This window comes from Dermatophagoides pteronyssinus, unplaced genomic scaffold (assembly GCF_027571235.1).
Source record: "Dermatophagoides pteronyssinus isolate colony J.1.1.1.1 unplaced genomic scaffold, Derpt_VIB-CSIC_2022.12 sq0009, whole genome shotgun sequence".
NCBI classification, from domain to species: Eukaryota; Metazoa; Arthropoda; class Arachnida; order Sarcoptiformes; family Pyroglyphidae; genus Dermatophagoides; species Dermatophagoides pteronyssinus.
This window is the reverse complement of record NW_027461533.1, coordinates 936,827-956,536: the sequence shown is the minus strand read 5'-3', so window position 1 is coordinate 956,536 and position 19,710 is coordinate 936,827. Positions and strand designations below refer to the sequence as shown.

The 19,710-nt window shown below is 27.7% G+C and overlaps 1 protein-coding gene across 1 annotated transcript in view; it reads right to left on the bottom strand.

Annotated features, from left to right (window-relative positions):
* The window catches only part of LOC113799852 (gamma-aminobutyric acid receptor subunit beta-like), a 45,818-nt gene that overhangs the window by 8,720 nt on the left and 17,388 nt on the right, over positions 1-19,710 (bottom strand). Inside the window, exons 4-8 of the mRNA XM_075821349.1 lie at positions 18,631-18,698; positions 18,293-18,519; positions 7,452-7,534; positions 3,048-3,185; positions 2,323-2,966 (exon numbers count right to left, since the gene is read on the bottom strand). Coding sequence (XP_075677464.1) covers positions 2,323-2,966; positions 3,048-3,185; positions 7,452-7,534; positions 18,293-18,519; positions 18,631-18,698 — 1,160 coding nt within the window. The remainder of the gene's footprint in view (positions 1-2,322; positions 2,967-3,047; positions 3,186-7,451; positions 7,535-18,292; positions 18,520-18,630; positions 18,699-19,710) is intronic.

The following is a 19,710-nucleotide window of genomic DNA, read 5'->3' as shown; positions in this document are numbered from 1 at the left end:
AATGATTATCCATCATCATCAGCATTATCAATTCAAATTCATTATTCAATTAATTTCATTAGATTTTTTCTCTTTCTTTTTTTGGCTTTTTCCAGGTTCATTATGAGATGTGAATTATTATTCTTTTATGAATCATCAGAAACGAGAAAAATCCAATGAAAAGAAAATCAAGAATAAGAGAAGAGAAGAGCAAATGAAACAGTTTTTTTTTTTGGAACATGTAAATTTTTGTTTTGTTTTTTTGGTATTTGACACAGGCATTTTTGATGTGATTTTTGTTTCAGGGTTTTCTAGATGATTATATTATTTATGTCGTTTTACACTGGAAAAAAATTTCATAATCTGTAGTGTGTGTGTGTTTATGGATGATGATAAACATAGTGAAGAAACAACAAAACCAAAACGACAACAAAAAAACGACAAAGATACATAAATTTCATGCTGATAAGAATGTTTCGTTTTTCAAATTCATTTTGTTTTGTATGAAAATTTTTTTTCTATTTTCACACACTATATTTTATTAATTTTTATTTCAGTTTTTACGTTACATATAACATTTATTACAACAAAATTACAACAGAAAAACTGTTTGAATAGACTTTTTCTTCTTATCTTATTCTAATGTTTTACACATAAATATTTATTTTGTTTTGTTTTTTTTTGGTGTAAAGTATCGACATCAAAAAACATTAAGATTATGATGATGAACAAGATAATTCTTCCCTTCTTTGTTGTTGTTGAATGGATTTGCATATAAAATATGAAACGATAAAAAAACAAACTTTGCAATATTTTTCATTGTTTTTTTCGTTTGTTCTAGTACATCTTCATAATCATCACCATGATCATCATAAGGTGTTAAAAAAAAGAAACAAAATAAATCATAACACACACACACACACACACATGTAAATCTGACTGACTTGTTTTCCATAATTTATATACTTGTACTGTCTTTCAACAACAACAAAAATATGAATTGAATTTCATATGGGAGACATAAATATAACACACACACACACACACGAACATAAATATCAGATGAATCAATGTCTCAATTAGATTATGTTGTTGTTATTGTTGTTGTTGTTGGTGTGCCATATTACATATGTAATAAAATAACCGTATAGAGAATATTTATGAAAAAAAAAAATTTTATGAATTTTTTTATGAATTTTTTATATGAATGTTTCTCTCTCCAAGGGAAACTCACACACAAATTGAATTCATGAAAACCTGATTCAAGAAAATGATAATAATAATAATTCAAAAAGGCTATAATTTTCCTGTTGAATTTGTTCATTATTATTATTATTATTAATGTTGAAACATTATAATTATCACCAAACATATAAAGTAAAATGAAAATTCACATGAAACTATAAAAAAATAATATATACACCAAGCAAATGAAAAAGAATTGATCAAAACAAAACGAAAAAAAAAATGCAAGGAATCAATTCTTGTATACAAATGTGATTGGAAATCTATAATTATCAATTGTATGTAACCAAAACCAAAACCAAAAAAAAAAAACAAGAAAAGCAAATCATGATAACGATCAGATAAAAAACACAGAGATCAAATGATTTTCACCAAAAGACAATAAGCCAATACAAATCATACTGGGAAAAAAAATTATCATTGATTCAATCATTAGACGTTTATGATATCAATCAATGATTCGATAAAGAATTTCTGGTCATTGCGATTCAAATAATGATGATTAATATTGAAGCCAAAAAAAAAAATTATCATTATTTTCATGGATGCCATTTTCATTTTCTGCTTTTGTTTTGCGAATTTTCTCCCGTTCGGATTCTCATTATCATTATCATCATCGTCGTCTTGGTGGAGTTTGTTTGTTTCCAGTCATTTTCTTTGGCTAGAATAGATTATTATTATGATTTTGATAGCAAATTTAGCTGAAAAAAACTTATTCCTAAAACTGAAAAGTAAATGATTTTTTAAATAAGATTGATGCCCCATATATATCGTAATAAGTAGTATTTTTGGATATTAAAGTTTATTGAAAAAGTTTTCTTTCCTCTCGCTTTTCTCTCTCACTCACTCAAACATTTACACACATTTTAAAGTTCGGGAAAAAATTTCAAATTGATTGTTTTCATCGTCGTCAACTCTTTCAACAGAAAAGTATTCTGGAATTAGAGTTTTGTTGCAAAAGAATGCGAAAAAAATGGATTTTTCTGTTTCAAAATCGAAAACACTAATTAACTATTGATCGAAATTTTAACTAACTACTGAATAATTTCAGTTACAACTATCGATTCAATTTGAAAAATTAAACAAAAATTCACTTACCGGTATTGGCTTTACTGATCGATGTAATGTTGAATTTGGATCAGATTGACATAATAATCCATGTCCAGTAGATATAGGCATTGGTGGTGGTATGTTGAGTTCATTTAATTCATTACCATCATCATCTAATTGATTTTGGCTGGATAAATTTCCTTGATTAGACATAACACTGGCACCAGGACCAGACATATTTAGATTAATACTACCGCTACGTGTATTAGTACCGGTAGCAGCTGCCGCAGCAGCTGCTGCTGCTGCAGCACATCTATTACGATGTTCTTGAGCAAGTTTAGCCAATTGTTGTGAACGTGTTTTACGCATTGCAATACGTTTACCAAGGTAACCAACGGTAGCATATTCCAATAATGAAGCAAAAACCATTACGAAACAAGTACCAAGGAAGACATCGATCGACTTAATATAGGATATTTTAGGCAGTGCTGCATTTGTCGATGACATCAAAGTTGTCATTGTAAGCACAGTAGTAACACCTAATGCTACACGTGCTGGTGTTGCATTACGATGTAACCAAAATGAAACCCAAGATATAATAACAATCAATGATGCAGGTATATAAATTTGGATGAGGTAGTATCCCATTGATCGTTCAAATTGAATTTCACAAACTAAACGTGAATAGTTTCCTATTAAAAGTTTATGTGAAAACAAAACAAAACAAAACAAACATTTATAAAAGTTCAAAGAATTAAACAAAATTAGCTTACCTGTGCTTAATGTTTCAATTTTCATTGATTGTCTATAGCCAACTACTTTAAATTGAGGCAATTCTAATCCTTTCGACATGCCAATCGATTCTTTTCCTTTTGACCAAATATAAACAATATCGGCCATTGAATATCCATCTAACAGAATAGAAAACAAACAAAGCAAAACAAAACGAAAAACAAAAACAAAAAATTTCCATTAAAAACATTTATATACATACAAATTGAATAATTTAATTTTAAATTTCAATAATGATCATTATTTATTTATTTGAATAATAATAATAATGATTTTGTTTGTTGCACACGAATGATAATAATACTTATAATAGACAATTTTCTTGTGAATAAAGAATGAATGAATGAATGAATGAGGGGAATCTTAAAATGTTGAAAACTAAAATGCCGTAAAAAAAAATTTTTTTTTCATTGAATAATTTATCAAGAAAAATCTGTCTGTTTGTGTGTGTGATATTTTAATGGCCAGAAAAAAGGAAAAGAAATAAATAAATAAATAAATAAAAAGTATGCAGAAAACATTATACCGAAAAATTTTCTGTTTCGTTTCGTTTAATGTGCAGATGTGATTGATATATTTTCTTCTTTTCTTCGTTTTTGATGATTTAAACCAAATCAGTATACCGGAACATTGTGTACAAAACAAACGTACACACACAGACACACACAGATTTAAAGATTGTGAAAAGTTGTGATTCTGAAACTAAATAATTTCTATGAAACATCTCAAAGAGAGAGAGAGAGAGAGAGAGAGAGAGAGAGAGAGAGAGAGAGAGAGAGAGAGAGAGAGAGAGAGAGAGAGAGAGAGAGAGAGAGAGAGAGAGAGAGAGAGAGAAAATCATATTATCTTTTGTTTTTCGAGTCTTAATAGAGAATACATGGAAGAAAAGCAATAAGAAATGATAATGATTATTGTTGTTGGTATTATCATTGTTGACTTTATAAAATTTTAATAATTTCTCCCCCCATCATCATCATTGATTCTTATTGACATGATGATGGGAAAAAGAAATAATCGAGTGAAACAAACAAATAAACAGGGAAAATGAAACTAATAATAATGAAAATGATGATGATTATGATGATCAAATGTGAAAAATGTTTTTTCGATTATATATTCGATGAGAAGAAGAAAAGAAAAGAAAAAAGGAAAATAAATCTTTTTTTTCAAATGAGATAATGAAAGTCCAAGTGTAGTATTTGCTATTGTAAGAAATATCTATTTTTTTCTACTTTCTTTTCAAACTTATATTGTACACGTTGGCGAAAAAACAAACAAACAAAATACACGATTTGTTTTTTATTTTACCGACAACAGAATTTATTCATTCATTCAATTATGGTTATTATTATTATTATTATTGCCTTGTTGTAATTCAGGCACCCAAAAATGATAATAATAATAATAATGATAACAACAGAACCGAATCGAACCGAAAAAAAAGTAATTTTCCAATGTATGGATAATTTGATCGTATAGAAAAAGAATTCCTAAGATAATAAATGGAATTTTTAATGTTGTTTTTTTCTATCTTCTTCTTCTTCTTCTTCTTCTCAATGATCAACTTGCATATACAACTTTTTCTTGAAACTGTTGTTGTCGATGTTGTTGTTGTAAAATGCGTTAAAGTCAAATGAAAATTTTTTTGTTTTTCTTGTCATGTAAATGACGACAACAACGATGATGATGATTATATATCAACATTATGTATAAAAGTTCAACGAAAAACGAAAAGATGTTTTTTAACCTATAGAATCCATGGAATCAGAAAAAAAAATTATTTAAAAACAGAGAGAGAGAGAATTATTGAACGAATATTCTTCATCAAATTTAATTTTTCTCAATAGAAGAAGAAGAAGAAGATAAGAAATAAATGATGATGATGATAATCCTAAACAAATTTCATTTTTGTTCATTGAGAAAAAACAAAAACAGACAGACAGACTAATCGAAGAAAATCGATTCCAGTGTTTTCCATTATAAAATGGAAAATCGATTCGATCTAATAATCTACCCACCCAACCCCCTTATTCCCGAAAAAAAGGCCATCAATTTTTTTCTTTCACTTTTCAAAACAAATTACACACACAAAAAATACAAATCAATATGCATAGCAGCTGGTTATCGTATTTTACAGTGGAAGGAAGGGGGGAAAAAAGCTAAAAATTCATTCAAGAGTGTCACATGTCCTAGACTTTCATGTTTTCATTGCTTTTTTTTAAATGAAAAAAAGGGCAAGGGTAAAATGAATAAAAATTTGAATTTTTTTTTGTTGCAAAGTTTCATAAATGTAATATGAATCTTATGCAAAAAAAGAAAAAATTAACCATTTATGATCAAGTATGGGAATTTTTTTTTCACAATGTGTGTGTGTGTGTGGGTGGCTGAAAAAAAATCAATTCGATTCATTTCTTAATTCGATATTAATGTCATGAATAATTTTTCTGAAAAAAACTAAAAATTTGAAATGAATTCAGCAGCCAAGAAAATCTTTCATTATTAATATGAAAAAAGCGAGACATTCAATAACCAGAAAAATGTGAAAAGGAAAAGTAAATTTATCGAGTTTTTATTTACAATTTTATTGTCGTTGGTGGTATACGTAATCATCAGTTTGTCATATTTTAGGCAAATTTTGTCAAAAATTCTTTGATTTGACAGCTTAAAAAGACTAACAAAATTGGCTTGTTTTGTTGTTGTCCCTGTTTACAAAAAAAAAAAGTATTTATTATCGCCACCAAACACACACACAAACAAATTGATTATCATTGTTGGTGTTCCATAAACAATATTGATCGATAGATTTCCAATACTCCAAACTCTCTTCAATAAATCAAGTGTCGTCTATTTATTTATCATCATTATCAAACAGTGTCAAACAGCGTCAAGATATTTTGTTTTGTTTTCTATCGATTGATTGGTTGTTGTTGTTGTTGAAGAATTTATACAACAACACTTGAACCAGGAAATTCTAAAGATAATGATTATATAACTAATCAATGTTTTCTGTAAATGCTCAATGTAAATCATTCATTCATTTGACATCCGAAAACTTTGTTTCAAATGATGATCCTCGGGTCAAAATGAAATGAATTAACATGACTGAATCTTTAAAACAAAAAAAAACATTGTAGAATCGATCAATTACAAGTTAAACAAACGAACAAAAAAAATGAAATGAATAAAAGGTTCACACACAGTTAAAAGTTTCATTTTACATTATTTTTTTCAAAAAACAAACAAAAATGATCATCATAGACAAACAAACAAACAAAACATAAACATAAACATAAAACGGAAATTATAATTTCATTTCAAAAGTTTTTTTTTCATTCTATTTTTCCATTTCAGAAATAATAATGACGACGATCCATTTGATTCGATTATTTTTCATTTTTCATTTTTTTTTTTTTTTTTTGTTATTTATTTTTTTCATATAAACTTACTTAGTTGCACAACATCACACACACACACACTGGCAGACAGGCACGTAACACTGCATCATAGATTCGTTTTTTCTCCCAAAATTTTCATGCACAATTTTTTTTGATAAAAGAAACATGGTTAGCTTAACGGTTCGCCAACATCAACACACACACACACACACAGGGTATGATCGTTTCAATTTTCATCAATTTCTGATTCTTTAAAAAATGAAAATAAATAAATAAAAAACAAAACAAAACAACGAAAGAAATATTGACCAAACAACAGCAAAACTATGGTGGCATAAATAATAATAATAAAAAAAAATGTAAAATCAAATTTGTGCAAAAATAAAGAGAGAGAGAGAGAGAGTGGATTTCAGTGGAAAAAAGTTCAAACTGGAATTTATTTTTATTTATTTTCCTGGATGTTCACCATATTTATGTGTTTGTTTGTGAATGGAATTCGTTTTTTTCTGTTGTTCATAAAATTGATGATGGAAAATATATGGTCATCAAATTGTGATTTTTTTCAATTTTTTTTATATTTTTGAAAAATGAAAAAAAATGAAAATAATAAATGTAATTGAAACTTGATCACATACGAGGGAAATATAACAACGAAATTCTATTGTTCTCGATGATTTTTCATTGTTCAAATTTTTTCACTCAATTTTTCACTCACTTATTTTTCATCACTTCAAAGAAAACAACAAGAAAAATAATAATTTTCTTCATTTCTTCAACAGTGAAAAAAATGAGAAAATTGAAATATTAGCTTCAATTGAATGTCCCAAAAAAGAAGAAAAGAAGAAATTATATAATCTGTTTGTTTGTTTGGTGATTAGAAATCAGATCAAATGGATTCTTGAACATTCATTCATTCATTTTTGTTTCAAACATTCAAATTTGGGAAAAAGAAAAGAAAAGAAAGGAAAAAGAAAAATCCATAATACTTACAGCTTTCAATTTCAATTGTACATAGTTGACTATCCATTGGAAAATATTGTAAATTCATTGGACAGCTAGCAGTCACAGTTAATCTTTAAAAAAAAAGAAGAATAAAAAGAAAGAGAAACAAATCAAATTAGCAATCGATAAAGTGATACATAATTTTGTTTTTTTTAATAATTCAATTAGTTGATTGTCACATTTAAATAGTGTATGGTCTTTGATTTCTTTTTCGTTTTTTTCGTTTGTTTTTTTCACATTGATTGAAATCGACGACGTCAAATGTACATTGGTCTTGCATTTTATCGATATTTTTCATTATTATCATTTTAATTAGTAATGAAAATGAAAATGTAACAACAAGAATAGCAAGAATAATAAATATTTTTTCTTCGTTTTTGTTTTGTCTTGAAAGAAAAATATTTGTTATTTGTCGTCGTTAACATCGTTAAGAAAGCAGACATTTTATCTCTCTAAACCTTTATTCTCTCAATATGATATCAATCTTTCTGTTATAGATTCTGGTTGTTTTTTGGGTTGTCGAATTGTTGTTTGCTCATTTTTTTTGTCGAGTTTGTGTGTGTGGGTGTCATATTCGTTGTTTTGTTTGCTTCGTTATTTTTGTTTTCAATGAAATACCATCATCAATGAATTTTATTCACTTTCATTCATTCATTGTGATGGTAATAATCAATGTTTGCATTGATCTTATAATGTTAATCCTGATGTATTATTATTATACAAGCAGACAAACACAACAAACAAACAAAATACACATTTTTTTATTATTATTATTTGTTATTCAGGCAAACAAACAAACAAGCAAGCAAATATTTGATGATATAGAAATCAAGAATTTCTATGAATTTGTTATCAAGTGTGAGACAAACAAATATAGATGGGAAACAAAACAACAACAACAAAACTACAAAAATGACAATAATAATGGTCAAATGATCATTTGTATATAGAAAGAGAATGTAGAGAATTGGTTAGATGTGAAATATATGTTAAAATCGATCGATATAATGATGGTGATGATGATGAAGAATAATAGGAACAATAATAATAATAATAGGACCAAGTGAAACTTGAACAAACAACAACGAAGATTCAAATTGGCATCATTTTTTTTACTTGACTTTTTCTGCTTTTATTTATTATTTGGAATTTAGCCTTATCGGTCAAGATCTATGAACAATTGTTTGATATGATGATGATGATGACCATCATCATCATTGTAATAATGAATGTTATAAATCAAAAAAAAAAAAAAAAGAAGAGAATCCTATATATATTTCAAATGACATAGATGGATAGATAGTGTTGTTGTTGTTTTCACTCTCTCTTTTTCCTTTCTCTTTTTGGCATGTTTGTTTCTTGTTTTTTTTATATATTCAGAATGTATCCAACTGGTCATCTAATCAAAAAAAAAAACCAGAAGATTTTGAAAATAGGATAAAGTATCCTTGTTTTGTTTTATTTTTTGTTGGTTATGTTTTGGTGTTACAATTCCAATTTCTTCAAAACAAAAATAACATCTAATATTTCTTATATATAAAAAAATGAAACAAACAAAAATCCAATTCACTTGTGTTTACTTGAATGATTGGAAAAAATAAGATAATAAGAATTCATCATCAACAACAACAACAAGAAACAAACATCAATTCAGCTAACTTGTCTTCGTTGTTGTTGTTTTGTTTCTCGGATTAGATTAGATTTTTTCTGTTTTGTTTTCTGTTTTCTGGTTCTTCTTCTTCTTCTCGCATTGTTTTCCATTATTTTATTTTATTTTTATAAGTTCCGTTTATTTTATTTCATTTCATTTCTTAAACTTGTTCGTCAACAACATCATTGTCTTGAGCGTTGAAAATTGAACTTCAATATAGATTTTTTTTTCGGCTTTTTTCCGTTATTTTGCCTGGATATTTTTTCGTTATCGTTATTTTTTATATTTTATGTTTGAAAGCCAATTACCGTCGTCGTCGCCGACGTCGACGTCACAGGCGCTATGATGCCGCTAAAAAAAACGACCACAATGGTCGGCATTCAACAACAACAACGAGAAGAAAAGTACCACATTTTCACCCAGGAAAAAAAAATAGGAAGAAATAAAGAATACAAAGAAGAAGAAAAAGTAATTTTTATTTTTGTTCGTTCGTTTCTCATCTCAAACAAAACAAAAAAAAACTTGACTATAGTTGATTTCGTTTCGTTATTTTTCTCACTATTTACTCACTCACACACACACACTAACTTGCTATTTTTTTCCCCCGTTGATGTTCATCATCATCATCATCATTCTAACAAAACAGAATTCAGAATTTTCAACTTCTTATTCGTTGCTGTTGTTGTTGTTCCATTCTTCATTCAATCGTTCAATTGTCTTTTTTTTTCTTCTTTTGGATTCTTTTATATTTAATTTTGTTTTTTTCCTTTCGCTTTTGCTCTCTGTATGTGTGTGTGTGTGTTTCTCATTTGTTCAATTTAATTTTTTCTTCTTCTTCTCTCTCTCTGTTGTTTGTAATAGTATTACTTCACACAATGTTTGAACTATGACTTTTAATGTTCAATGACTGAACAATGATGATAATAATAATAAAAGAAGAAAGAAGAAAAATTCTTTATTTTTTTCATTTTTTTATTTATTTTTTATTTATTTTATTTGCATCATTTCAATTCTGAAATTGGATATAAATATTTTTCCGTTTTCTCTTGTTTCAATTTTTTTTTGTTTTCTGGGAAATTTCTCTCTCTCTCTCTCTCTCTCTCTCTCTCTCTCTCTCTCTCTCTCTCTCTCTCTCTCTCTCTCTCTCTCTCTCTCGCTGATAAATATAGAATAATTTTATGAGCAAAAGTGAGAAACTTTTTTTTCGGGCAATAATTTCAATTACGAAATACATATCACGTATATAATGATGATGATGATGATAATAATGAAAAGCAAGAGAGAGAGAGAGAGAGAGAGAGAGAATTGTATTGTCATTTCTTTTGGCTAGATACTTAAGAATTTTTGCTTTTTTTTCGTTTTTCGCTTTTTTCTTCAAACTCATCAAATATTACTGAATTGAAATTTCTCTCTCACTCACTCTCAATGTGCTTCATGATGATAATTAATTTTTTTCTTCTTCGTCTCTCGTTGACATTTTACTTTTATTCTTTTTGTTCTCTTTGAAAAGTTTTCATTTGTCTTCCAATTCAATTCAATTCGTAAGAAATTCTAGATCTTCATTTAATATTTTTGTCGTCGTCGTTTTTTTGTTTCGCTTTGATACCTTATTTCGTTTTTCGTTTTTGGAATGAATAAAAAACGAACTTGATTCGTTTTTTTTCCTTTTGAATTTTACATTATTATTATTATTATGTAACAACTGTATTCAATGAAATAAAAGTTTTCTGTTCTGTTTTTGGGTTGCTAGTTTCAATCATTTTCAAACATTGTGTTTTAGTTTAAACAACTACATACTAAAGACATTTTAAATATGTCTATCCAAAAGAAGAAGAAGAAAAAAACCGCTTTTGATATGCCTTTAGGCATTTTGTATGAAGAAAACAGCTGAAAGAGAATCTGTAGAATCAAAACAGAAAAGATTTCTATGATAAAAATGCATTATATAATTCTGTAAGATGATGATGGTGAACGAAACAAAATGAATCAACCAACTGATTCGTTTTTGGCTTTCTTTCTTTCTTTCTTTTGTTGTTGTTGATAGTGTCAGATAAAATTCATATCAATCTTGTTTTGCTTTTTTTTCTAATTCCACCATTTTCATTCTCTTCCTATACAGCCGACTGTCATTTATATTTGGAGAGATGAGATGAATGAAAAAAAGCTATTAAATCGAGAGAGAGAAGAATGAGAGAGAATATTATGATAAAAAAAGGATTATGATCGATAAAAAGAAAAATACAATTTTGAATTGATCATCAATTTTGTTCTTGTTGCTCTCGTTGTTGTGATATGTATTCATTTGAAATTTCTAATGGACAGTTATTTTTTTTTGTCATCATTTTGGTTGGTTTCCAGAATAATAAAATTCTGCACTTTATTCTTTTTCCACACTAAACAACAACAACAACAACAACAAACCAATAACAATAGAATCTGATATGTGACATGGAATAATATTTGTCCAAAATTTGAAATGATTTTTTTTGTTTGTGTGTCATCATTATTATTAGGGTTTTTTTTCGAAAAAAATTTGCTTCAAGCTCAAAGCAATTTGGCAAATGTTGAATTTTTCCGATGCTGCGGTTATTATTTTCTGGCTTCGGTCAATTGATGAATGTTATCTTCTCAACTTTATCCAGAAAAAATAGCTTAGCTTTGTTGTGATATTGGTGAGAAAAACAAATGTAAATCATCGATGATTTTTACAAAAATTCAAATAGCTTGGTTCAATGCGAATCAAATATAATGATGATGATGACTAGAATTCAAATTGAATTGAATAGAATGTTAATAATTCTAGACCCTTCGGACTTTTTTTACCCATGTTCTTTACAAATCTTTTCTTTTCCGAATTCAAAATGCATGCTGCTTTCGTTTTTTCTTCGGTTCCCTTGATTATCATCATCACACAGATTCAAAATGAATCAATAAGATATTTTTGAAATAAATGTATCATACTGTTTTCTTTTAAGTAAATGGGAAAAAAAGACAAAAAAAAAGCAAATATATCCAGGATATTGCTAAATGGAAGTTTGCTGTTGTTGTTACTATGTGTGCATCAACACTATTGAGTTTTGTCTTCTTTCTTGTTCAACAATTTTCTATGGCCATTTCCCTTTCAATTTCAACCAATTCTTATTTCACTTCTTTACTTTTTCTGTTGGCTAGAATCTGGAAAACTAAACTATGATTTTTATGTCAGGATTTTTGTTTTTTCGTTTTCAAGGATGACATGAAAAACAAATTGAACGATTGATCACACACACAAAATGGAGAAAATAATGATGAAAAAAAACGGTCAATATTTTTCATCAGAATCAACATTTAAAAAAATGAATGAATAAAAACATTATCTTTGCTATCCTGTGCAACCATCATAGACTATCATCATCCTCATCATAATAATCATTATTTTCGACAACTTAAACGAGAAAAATAACATCATCACGAATACAACCACCCACATAAAACACTATTACAAAATAATATAGTGTGTGTGTTTGTGTTTGTTTGTATTATAAATATTCACAATTGATTGATATGGTTGTCGTTTTTTTTTCGTTTTGTTTCATGATAATCATATATGGACAATAACAACAACAAGCTCAATTGTTTCATCATATTCTTCAGTTCTTTTCATGAAAATAATTTTGTTTAGATTTGTCTGTGATACCATGGATATATGATGTGTTTTCCTTATATAACAAGACAAAAAAAAAGAAACAAAACCAGTATTTGGCCAGTATAACACACACACACACACATGATTTATCACATTCATTCAAGTTTATTGAGTGTGTCTATCTGAACAACAGCTAGACTGGATTTTCGATTTCACCATTTGTTACTTTCATATATTCTTATCGATTCTGTTTTCGAATGATGAGTTTTTTTACAAAAAACACACACACACAGGTATTGTCCGAGGTAGACTATAACAAAAAAAATTTGCCCACATATAAAATTTTGGGCTAAACAACCGATAATTGAAAAACCGGAGACCAAATATTTTCCGAACGACCACGACGACGACATAGATTTATTACAGCAACAACAACGCCCATTGTTATAACAACAACAACACCTGCAAGATAATGTTTGGTTTATTCTGGTGAAATTAATCAATGTTGACCAAAACAACAACAACAACAAAATTAAAAAAAAACTAAAAAAAAATACAGGAAATTAGAACTTGTGAAAATGATCATCGAGATCATCATCATCATTGATGAAAAATGATTTGATAAGGTGTATGTTGGTAGAAACAGGTAAAAGTTTATAAATTTCCCTATGAATCACAACACTAATTAACTGTAAAACATTGTTTCTCAAATCATCATTATCATTGAAAAAAATTGAACCCGAAAGGAGAAGAAATATATGTTTTTTTCATTCATTCAAACAAGGGCAAACAGAACAATAACAAAACAGATAGGATTATTCTCTACGACGAGAGAAAATAATGATTAACCCAAAAGCAAAAAGGCAAAAAAGGCGAAAAATGAAAGTAAATGATGATATAATCGTCTTGAAGAAGATTATTATTATTATTATTATTCAATGACCATTAGTTTTGTAAAAATAAAAAACCTTTTATAATAATAATAATAAAAAACTTATGAAGCTTATTTTTGATCTGTACATAAAGTTTATTTTGCTGTTTTTTTTTATTGTTTTTTGGACCCAAAAAAAACAGTACTTTTTTGCTGTTGTTTTGCTCATCCCCTTAAAATGAAAGGAAAAGATTATTATTTTTTACTGAACAAACTTAAAATGGTTAATAACGGAATTTTTTTTTGTTTTTGTTTTTTCACTGGTCTATTTATAAGCTTTATTATCATTTTTTTTCTAATCAAATTATTCTTGGCTAAAAGAAAAGAAAAGATCAAAAGTCATTCAGGCTTCTGTTTTAGCTTTTTGTTGTTATTGTGCGCGTGTGTGAACAATCTAACAAAATCATTCAACACACATTTGAATGTGGAAAAATTTGAATAACTAATTGATCTGTAGATATTATCACTGGTCAACCTTTTTTTTCGCTTTGTTTTTTTTCTCATTGTAGCAAACGAATTAATGCAATGATGCATATCACTAGAAGAGAAATTCAACATGTAAAACATGTAATAATCACAGCAAATTGTTATTATTCACAAATCATAATCATAAAAATAGAAACACAAAAAACAAGAAAACAGAAAAATTATGAAAATAACACCTTCCTGAATCAAATGAATGGTGAACATAATAATCATTTAAAAATACATATAAAATGATTAGATTAGCTTGTAATATTCTTGTCAGAAAAAAATCATATATGATTACAATGATAATAATATGTTGTTATTGTTGTTGTTTAACCAGAAAAACAAAAAACAAAAAATCTGAATCTTCACCAGCTTGAAAGTGGGGCTGAAAATTTGAATAAAATTATATGACCAATCTCTCTCAATGACACACACAAAAATGAATGAATATCATCAGACTAATCATTTGAGATCATAAAAAGTTCCGTTTCATTTCAAACTAAAAATTAGTTGTGAATGAATTTCAATGGGAAAAAAAAGAGAGTCTTTTTTTCAATCAAAAAAGCCACAATGATTTTTTGTCAAACCAAAAAAATTGTTACAAAACATGTTATTCAGGGGAGAAAATGAATGAATGGAACAAAAAGAACAAGATTTTTTTGAATTTGATTGATGACAAAAAAAAATTTTCCCTTTCATTTCATTTCATTTTTTGGTTTATTTTTTGTCGGTTCTATCATCTTTTTGGTGGCCATTATATGATAGAATCGATGTAATTGACTAATGTATTCTCTATTGGAGCAAATTCTACCACCATCAAAATCACCACTACTTCCTTGTTTTTCTTTGTTTCGATCATTCCTTTTCATATACTGGCAGTTTGGGCCAAATTCCAAAACAGAATCCCATCACCAAAAACCGACCAAAATGGTTATAATATGCACACAGAAAAATTAAACGATAAAACAATGAAGCAAAAAACAAAATAATAATGATGCATATTACAAATGAACAGAACAACAACAGCAACAGAAATGAAAAAAAATTGATTCATTGTGAATATTATTATCATTGGATAATGAATAACAGCCAAAAAAGAGAGAGAGAAAGAAACTTTTCGCCATCCACAAATAAAATACAAACACACACAGTTTTTTATCCGAGAATATAAAAAAATGATAATAATTAGATTAACATCAGCCGGGTTTCGATGATGAGACACACATGATTTAGGGATATTTTTTTCTTTCTAAATAATTTCCAAACGACCATTTCTTTTAGCAAGAAAGAGAAGAAAGAGAAAATTTCATTTTGGATATCCATTATAATAATATTCTTTTTGTTTTTTCGCTTTCTTTTTTCTCGGATAAAAAAGAGAAGAAGAATGACTGCATTTAAAAATAAAAATTGATTATCATCATGAAATTTTGCATTCAAAAAAAAAGCTGAAGAAGAAGAAGAAGAAGAAAAAGAGAAATGGAAATAAATTACCAACCCAGAAAACAATCAATATCTATCGATAGTTTTTTTTGTTTCTTTTTCCCAAATGGAAAATAATGATGTGGTTTTTAATTTGTTTATGTATGTATTGAGGCCATCTGTCACGTGAACAATTTGTTTGTTTTGTTAAAGTAAAATTTTCTTTAAAACAAGCATGATTATATTGATTATAGTGGCTTTACATTCTGTTTTTTTGGCTGGTATCATTCAGCAAAAAAGAAATTATTTTTCTCTTGTCAATTCAACAACAACAACAACGAAAAAAAAATCGAACAAATTTACATCGACAAACGACATTATCAATAATGATTGTAAAGTAAAAACAGAATAGCAAATAGTGTCAATGACTCTGGATTGTTGATGAATTTCCGATTTGCAAGAATGAAAAAGAATCGTTTATTATTTTGTCGTATGAATTCTATCATCCAAAAAAACAGAAACAACTAAATGATCATTCTGTTATGTCATTGATAATAGTTTGGCCAAGAGAATTTCAATCTTGTTGTTTTTGTTGTTGTTTATCGTATAGTCAACTTATATATGTATTTTTCTCCACACACACACACACACACACACACACATAATCGATTGACTTTTATACTTTTTTTTTCGGTTGGTTCTAAAGCCTACAAAAATGTCAATATAAAATAAAATAGAATATATCTGTGGATGGCAATTTATTGTGTGCGGTGGTATTACGTTTGTTGTTGTTGTTGCTTGGGTTAGTAAATTCACTATTAATTCACTTCAACCCAAAAAAAAATGAATGTTTGAATTGTAAAAAAACGAAACAAAAAAAGATCATGTATGTTTTAGAGAATATCAACAACAATGGCAACGAATTACGATAAAAAAATATATAAAAGACACACATAGCATCATCATCATCATCGTGAACTTTTTTTTTCTCTTCCCCCTCTCATTCCTTCTAAATCTTCTTGCATCAGCCAACTACTATAGTCAATGATGATGCTCGGGTATATAACTAACTCATTTATCTTAATGAAACATCACATATAGGGAGCATAGTATAAATAGCTATGTGAAAATAGTGAACAAACAATTCCGATACACTAATGGTTTTCAAAGTCTTTTTTTTCGTTGTTGTTGTTGATGGTGGTGGTGGTGGTGGAAATAGATTCTTTTTTCAATCTAAAAAAAATATAACGTTCCAAGTATAGACCCAAGTATAGAATCTTTAGCCAGATGAAAATAGAGACTCTATCTCTTTATAATGAGTAATGTTATTTTCTTTTTTCAACTTTTGCCTGTTTTTTTTTTTGTTGGTTAGCATCCAAATGTTTTATCCTTTTGTTTGTTATGTAATTTACAACAATGGATAAAGTATATTACCCACCCAGCACACACATAGATAGATAACAAAAAATACGATTCACGACTATTTATACACAAAAGTAAACATAACCCAGGAAAAGAAAAAAAACTTGATGTCAATTATGAATTTTAATTTTTTTTTGTTTTTGTTTTCGCTTAAAAGTTTAATGGATGGATGATACTCATTACATTTAAATGAAAAAGAACTGTTTGGCTTCCCCCACTCCTCAAAAAAAAAAACAACCAGCCATAATATCAATTAGGATAAGTAGGAAAAAAGCAGCCAAAGAGATTTGACATATATCGAAATTCGAAGGGCAATTTCATTGTTGTTGTGGTTGTTGTACAAATGTTGCTCATTTAAAATTCGTGTCATCCGTAGAAAAAAAATATCGAAAGAGAGAAAATGCAATGCAGTAAAGTCAACTTTTTTATTTTCCTTGCGAAAAAAAATTATAATCATAGTTTACGCTACGTGTCCATGTTTTTTGCGAATGAGCGTTTTTGATGGCATTTAAACAAGGAACCAAAATGAAAACAAAATATTAAATACAAGAATAATGAAGTGACTATAAAGTAATTAAGTTTAACAAAATTATTATTATTATATGATCATCATAATTGACCAAAAATCTAACTAACTAACCAGCCAACAAAAATGGAGTGGATTTTTCTAATGGAATGGTTTTTTTTTCATTGTTTTGTTTCATTGAAAATTCATTGATATTTCTTTCGTTTCTGTGCGAAAAATTTTTCTGATTTTTGATTGGAAAAAAAATATTCGAATGATTAAAATAGACATAAAAATAATGGATGAATAACTATGAATATAAATAAATCAGATCAGATGAATTTTTTGTTGTTTTGTTGTTTCTGAATGACTGACAAACTGTCAAATTATTATTTGATATGCGATTGGTTGGTTGGTTGATTGGTCAGTTGGTCAGTTATTTGTTGGTTGATTAGTCACATTGTGAAACGAAAACAACAAAAAAAAATGAAACTTTCACCATCAACTAACCGATCATCATCAAAATCAACTAAACTAACAATGATTGCCATTATTTTCTCATATATTAATGATATGATTATTATGGTGTTAAGCAATGGCAAGAGAACCTAAAAATGAAACAAACAAATCAAATAATAATGGTGATGATTCAAATTTAATGGCAACGCACACACAGACACTTAAGATGTATTATATGTTGATAATAATGATTAAATAATAATAATTTTTTTGTATTTGTATTTATAAAACTACCGAATAATAACGATAATGATGATGATAATAGAAAATATTCATTTATATTTACCGTATACTTCTATAAACTTCACCACTGGACGATATACGTAAAAATGTATTAGGCGTTGTTGCACTATGAAATGATGCAACTTTTTCATTGGCAAAAAATGTATCCGGTACCCAAATTTTTTGTGCAACTTCAGCACCAACAACCAATTTATCGATTTCGCCAACAGGCGTAAATGCTAAACGATTATCTTTCCATAATTGACGAAAATAAAAATCTGATGTAAAATCCTAAATATAAATAAATATACGAGGGTAAACAAAATAACAGTTTCAATTTTGTTTTGGTAAACAACTTTTTCTCCATATAAATAATTTGTTACATTGTATTGATATACTTACCATTTGTACTTCAGAAACTGAACTAATACCAATAATATGCATCGATACACCAACTTGTACGGGTGGACCTAGTTAGAAAAAAAAGAAAAGACAGAACAAAATAAATACACACCGAAAGGTACATTAATTATAAACATAGGGGAAAAAACAACAACAAAAACCTGAAAATGAATGAATGAAATCAGAATAAAACAAATCGAAATGACTGTATATTCGGATATTCTTGCTTTCACTTTCGTTGTTTTTGTTGTTCAGTGATTTGGACACGGTATACATACGCAGATAGATAGATAGATAGATAGACAATACATGATAGATAGATAGATAGACAAACATGCAATAATTTAATTGAAAAACAACAAAACAAAACAAAAGAATGATAAATAAATGACGAAACATGGATTTTCGATTTTATTCTGATGTTTTTTTCCCTTCACTATTCATTAATTCTATACACAATTCGCATATCTTAGTTTTCCTTTTGTTGTTGTTGATCTAATTCAATTCCTTTTTTTCCTTTTGTATTATTTTCATCTAATACTTTGTTATCATCTCAGGTATTTTGGCATTTTCACAGACAAGTCTGTTTGTCATAGCCTAATTTTATCAAATTAACAACAACAACAGCACAAACAGACAATGTATATGAGAAAACAAATGAAATGATTTGAAAGAAAGAAAGAAAAAACAAACACGAACAGACAATTAGGAATTTTGATTTGTAGAATTAAAATTATTTCAATGGAAAAGAAGTAAGACAAAAAAAACACATAGAAATTGAATTCATTTGATAAATTGAAGAACCGAAAAGGGTGAGAAAAAATAACAATTTTTCCATTCAGGAATTCAGAAAAAATGATAACAGAATAGATAGCGTTGTTGGAATTTAACTTGCAAAAACAGCTTTACCAATCTCCATTTTACATGGGCCCGAAAAAAAAGAAGAAATTTTTGTTTGAAAATTTTTCTCACCATGTTTGTTACAACAAATACGATGCGAAAAAAGAAAGAAAAAAAGGGAAAGAAAATCATACAAGAAAGACAAATTTAATTTAAATGCAAATCGTCTCAAAGAAGAAT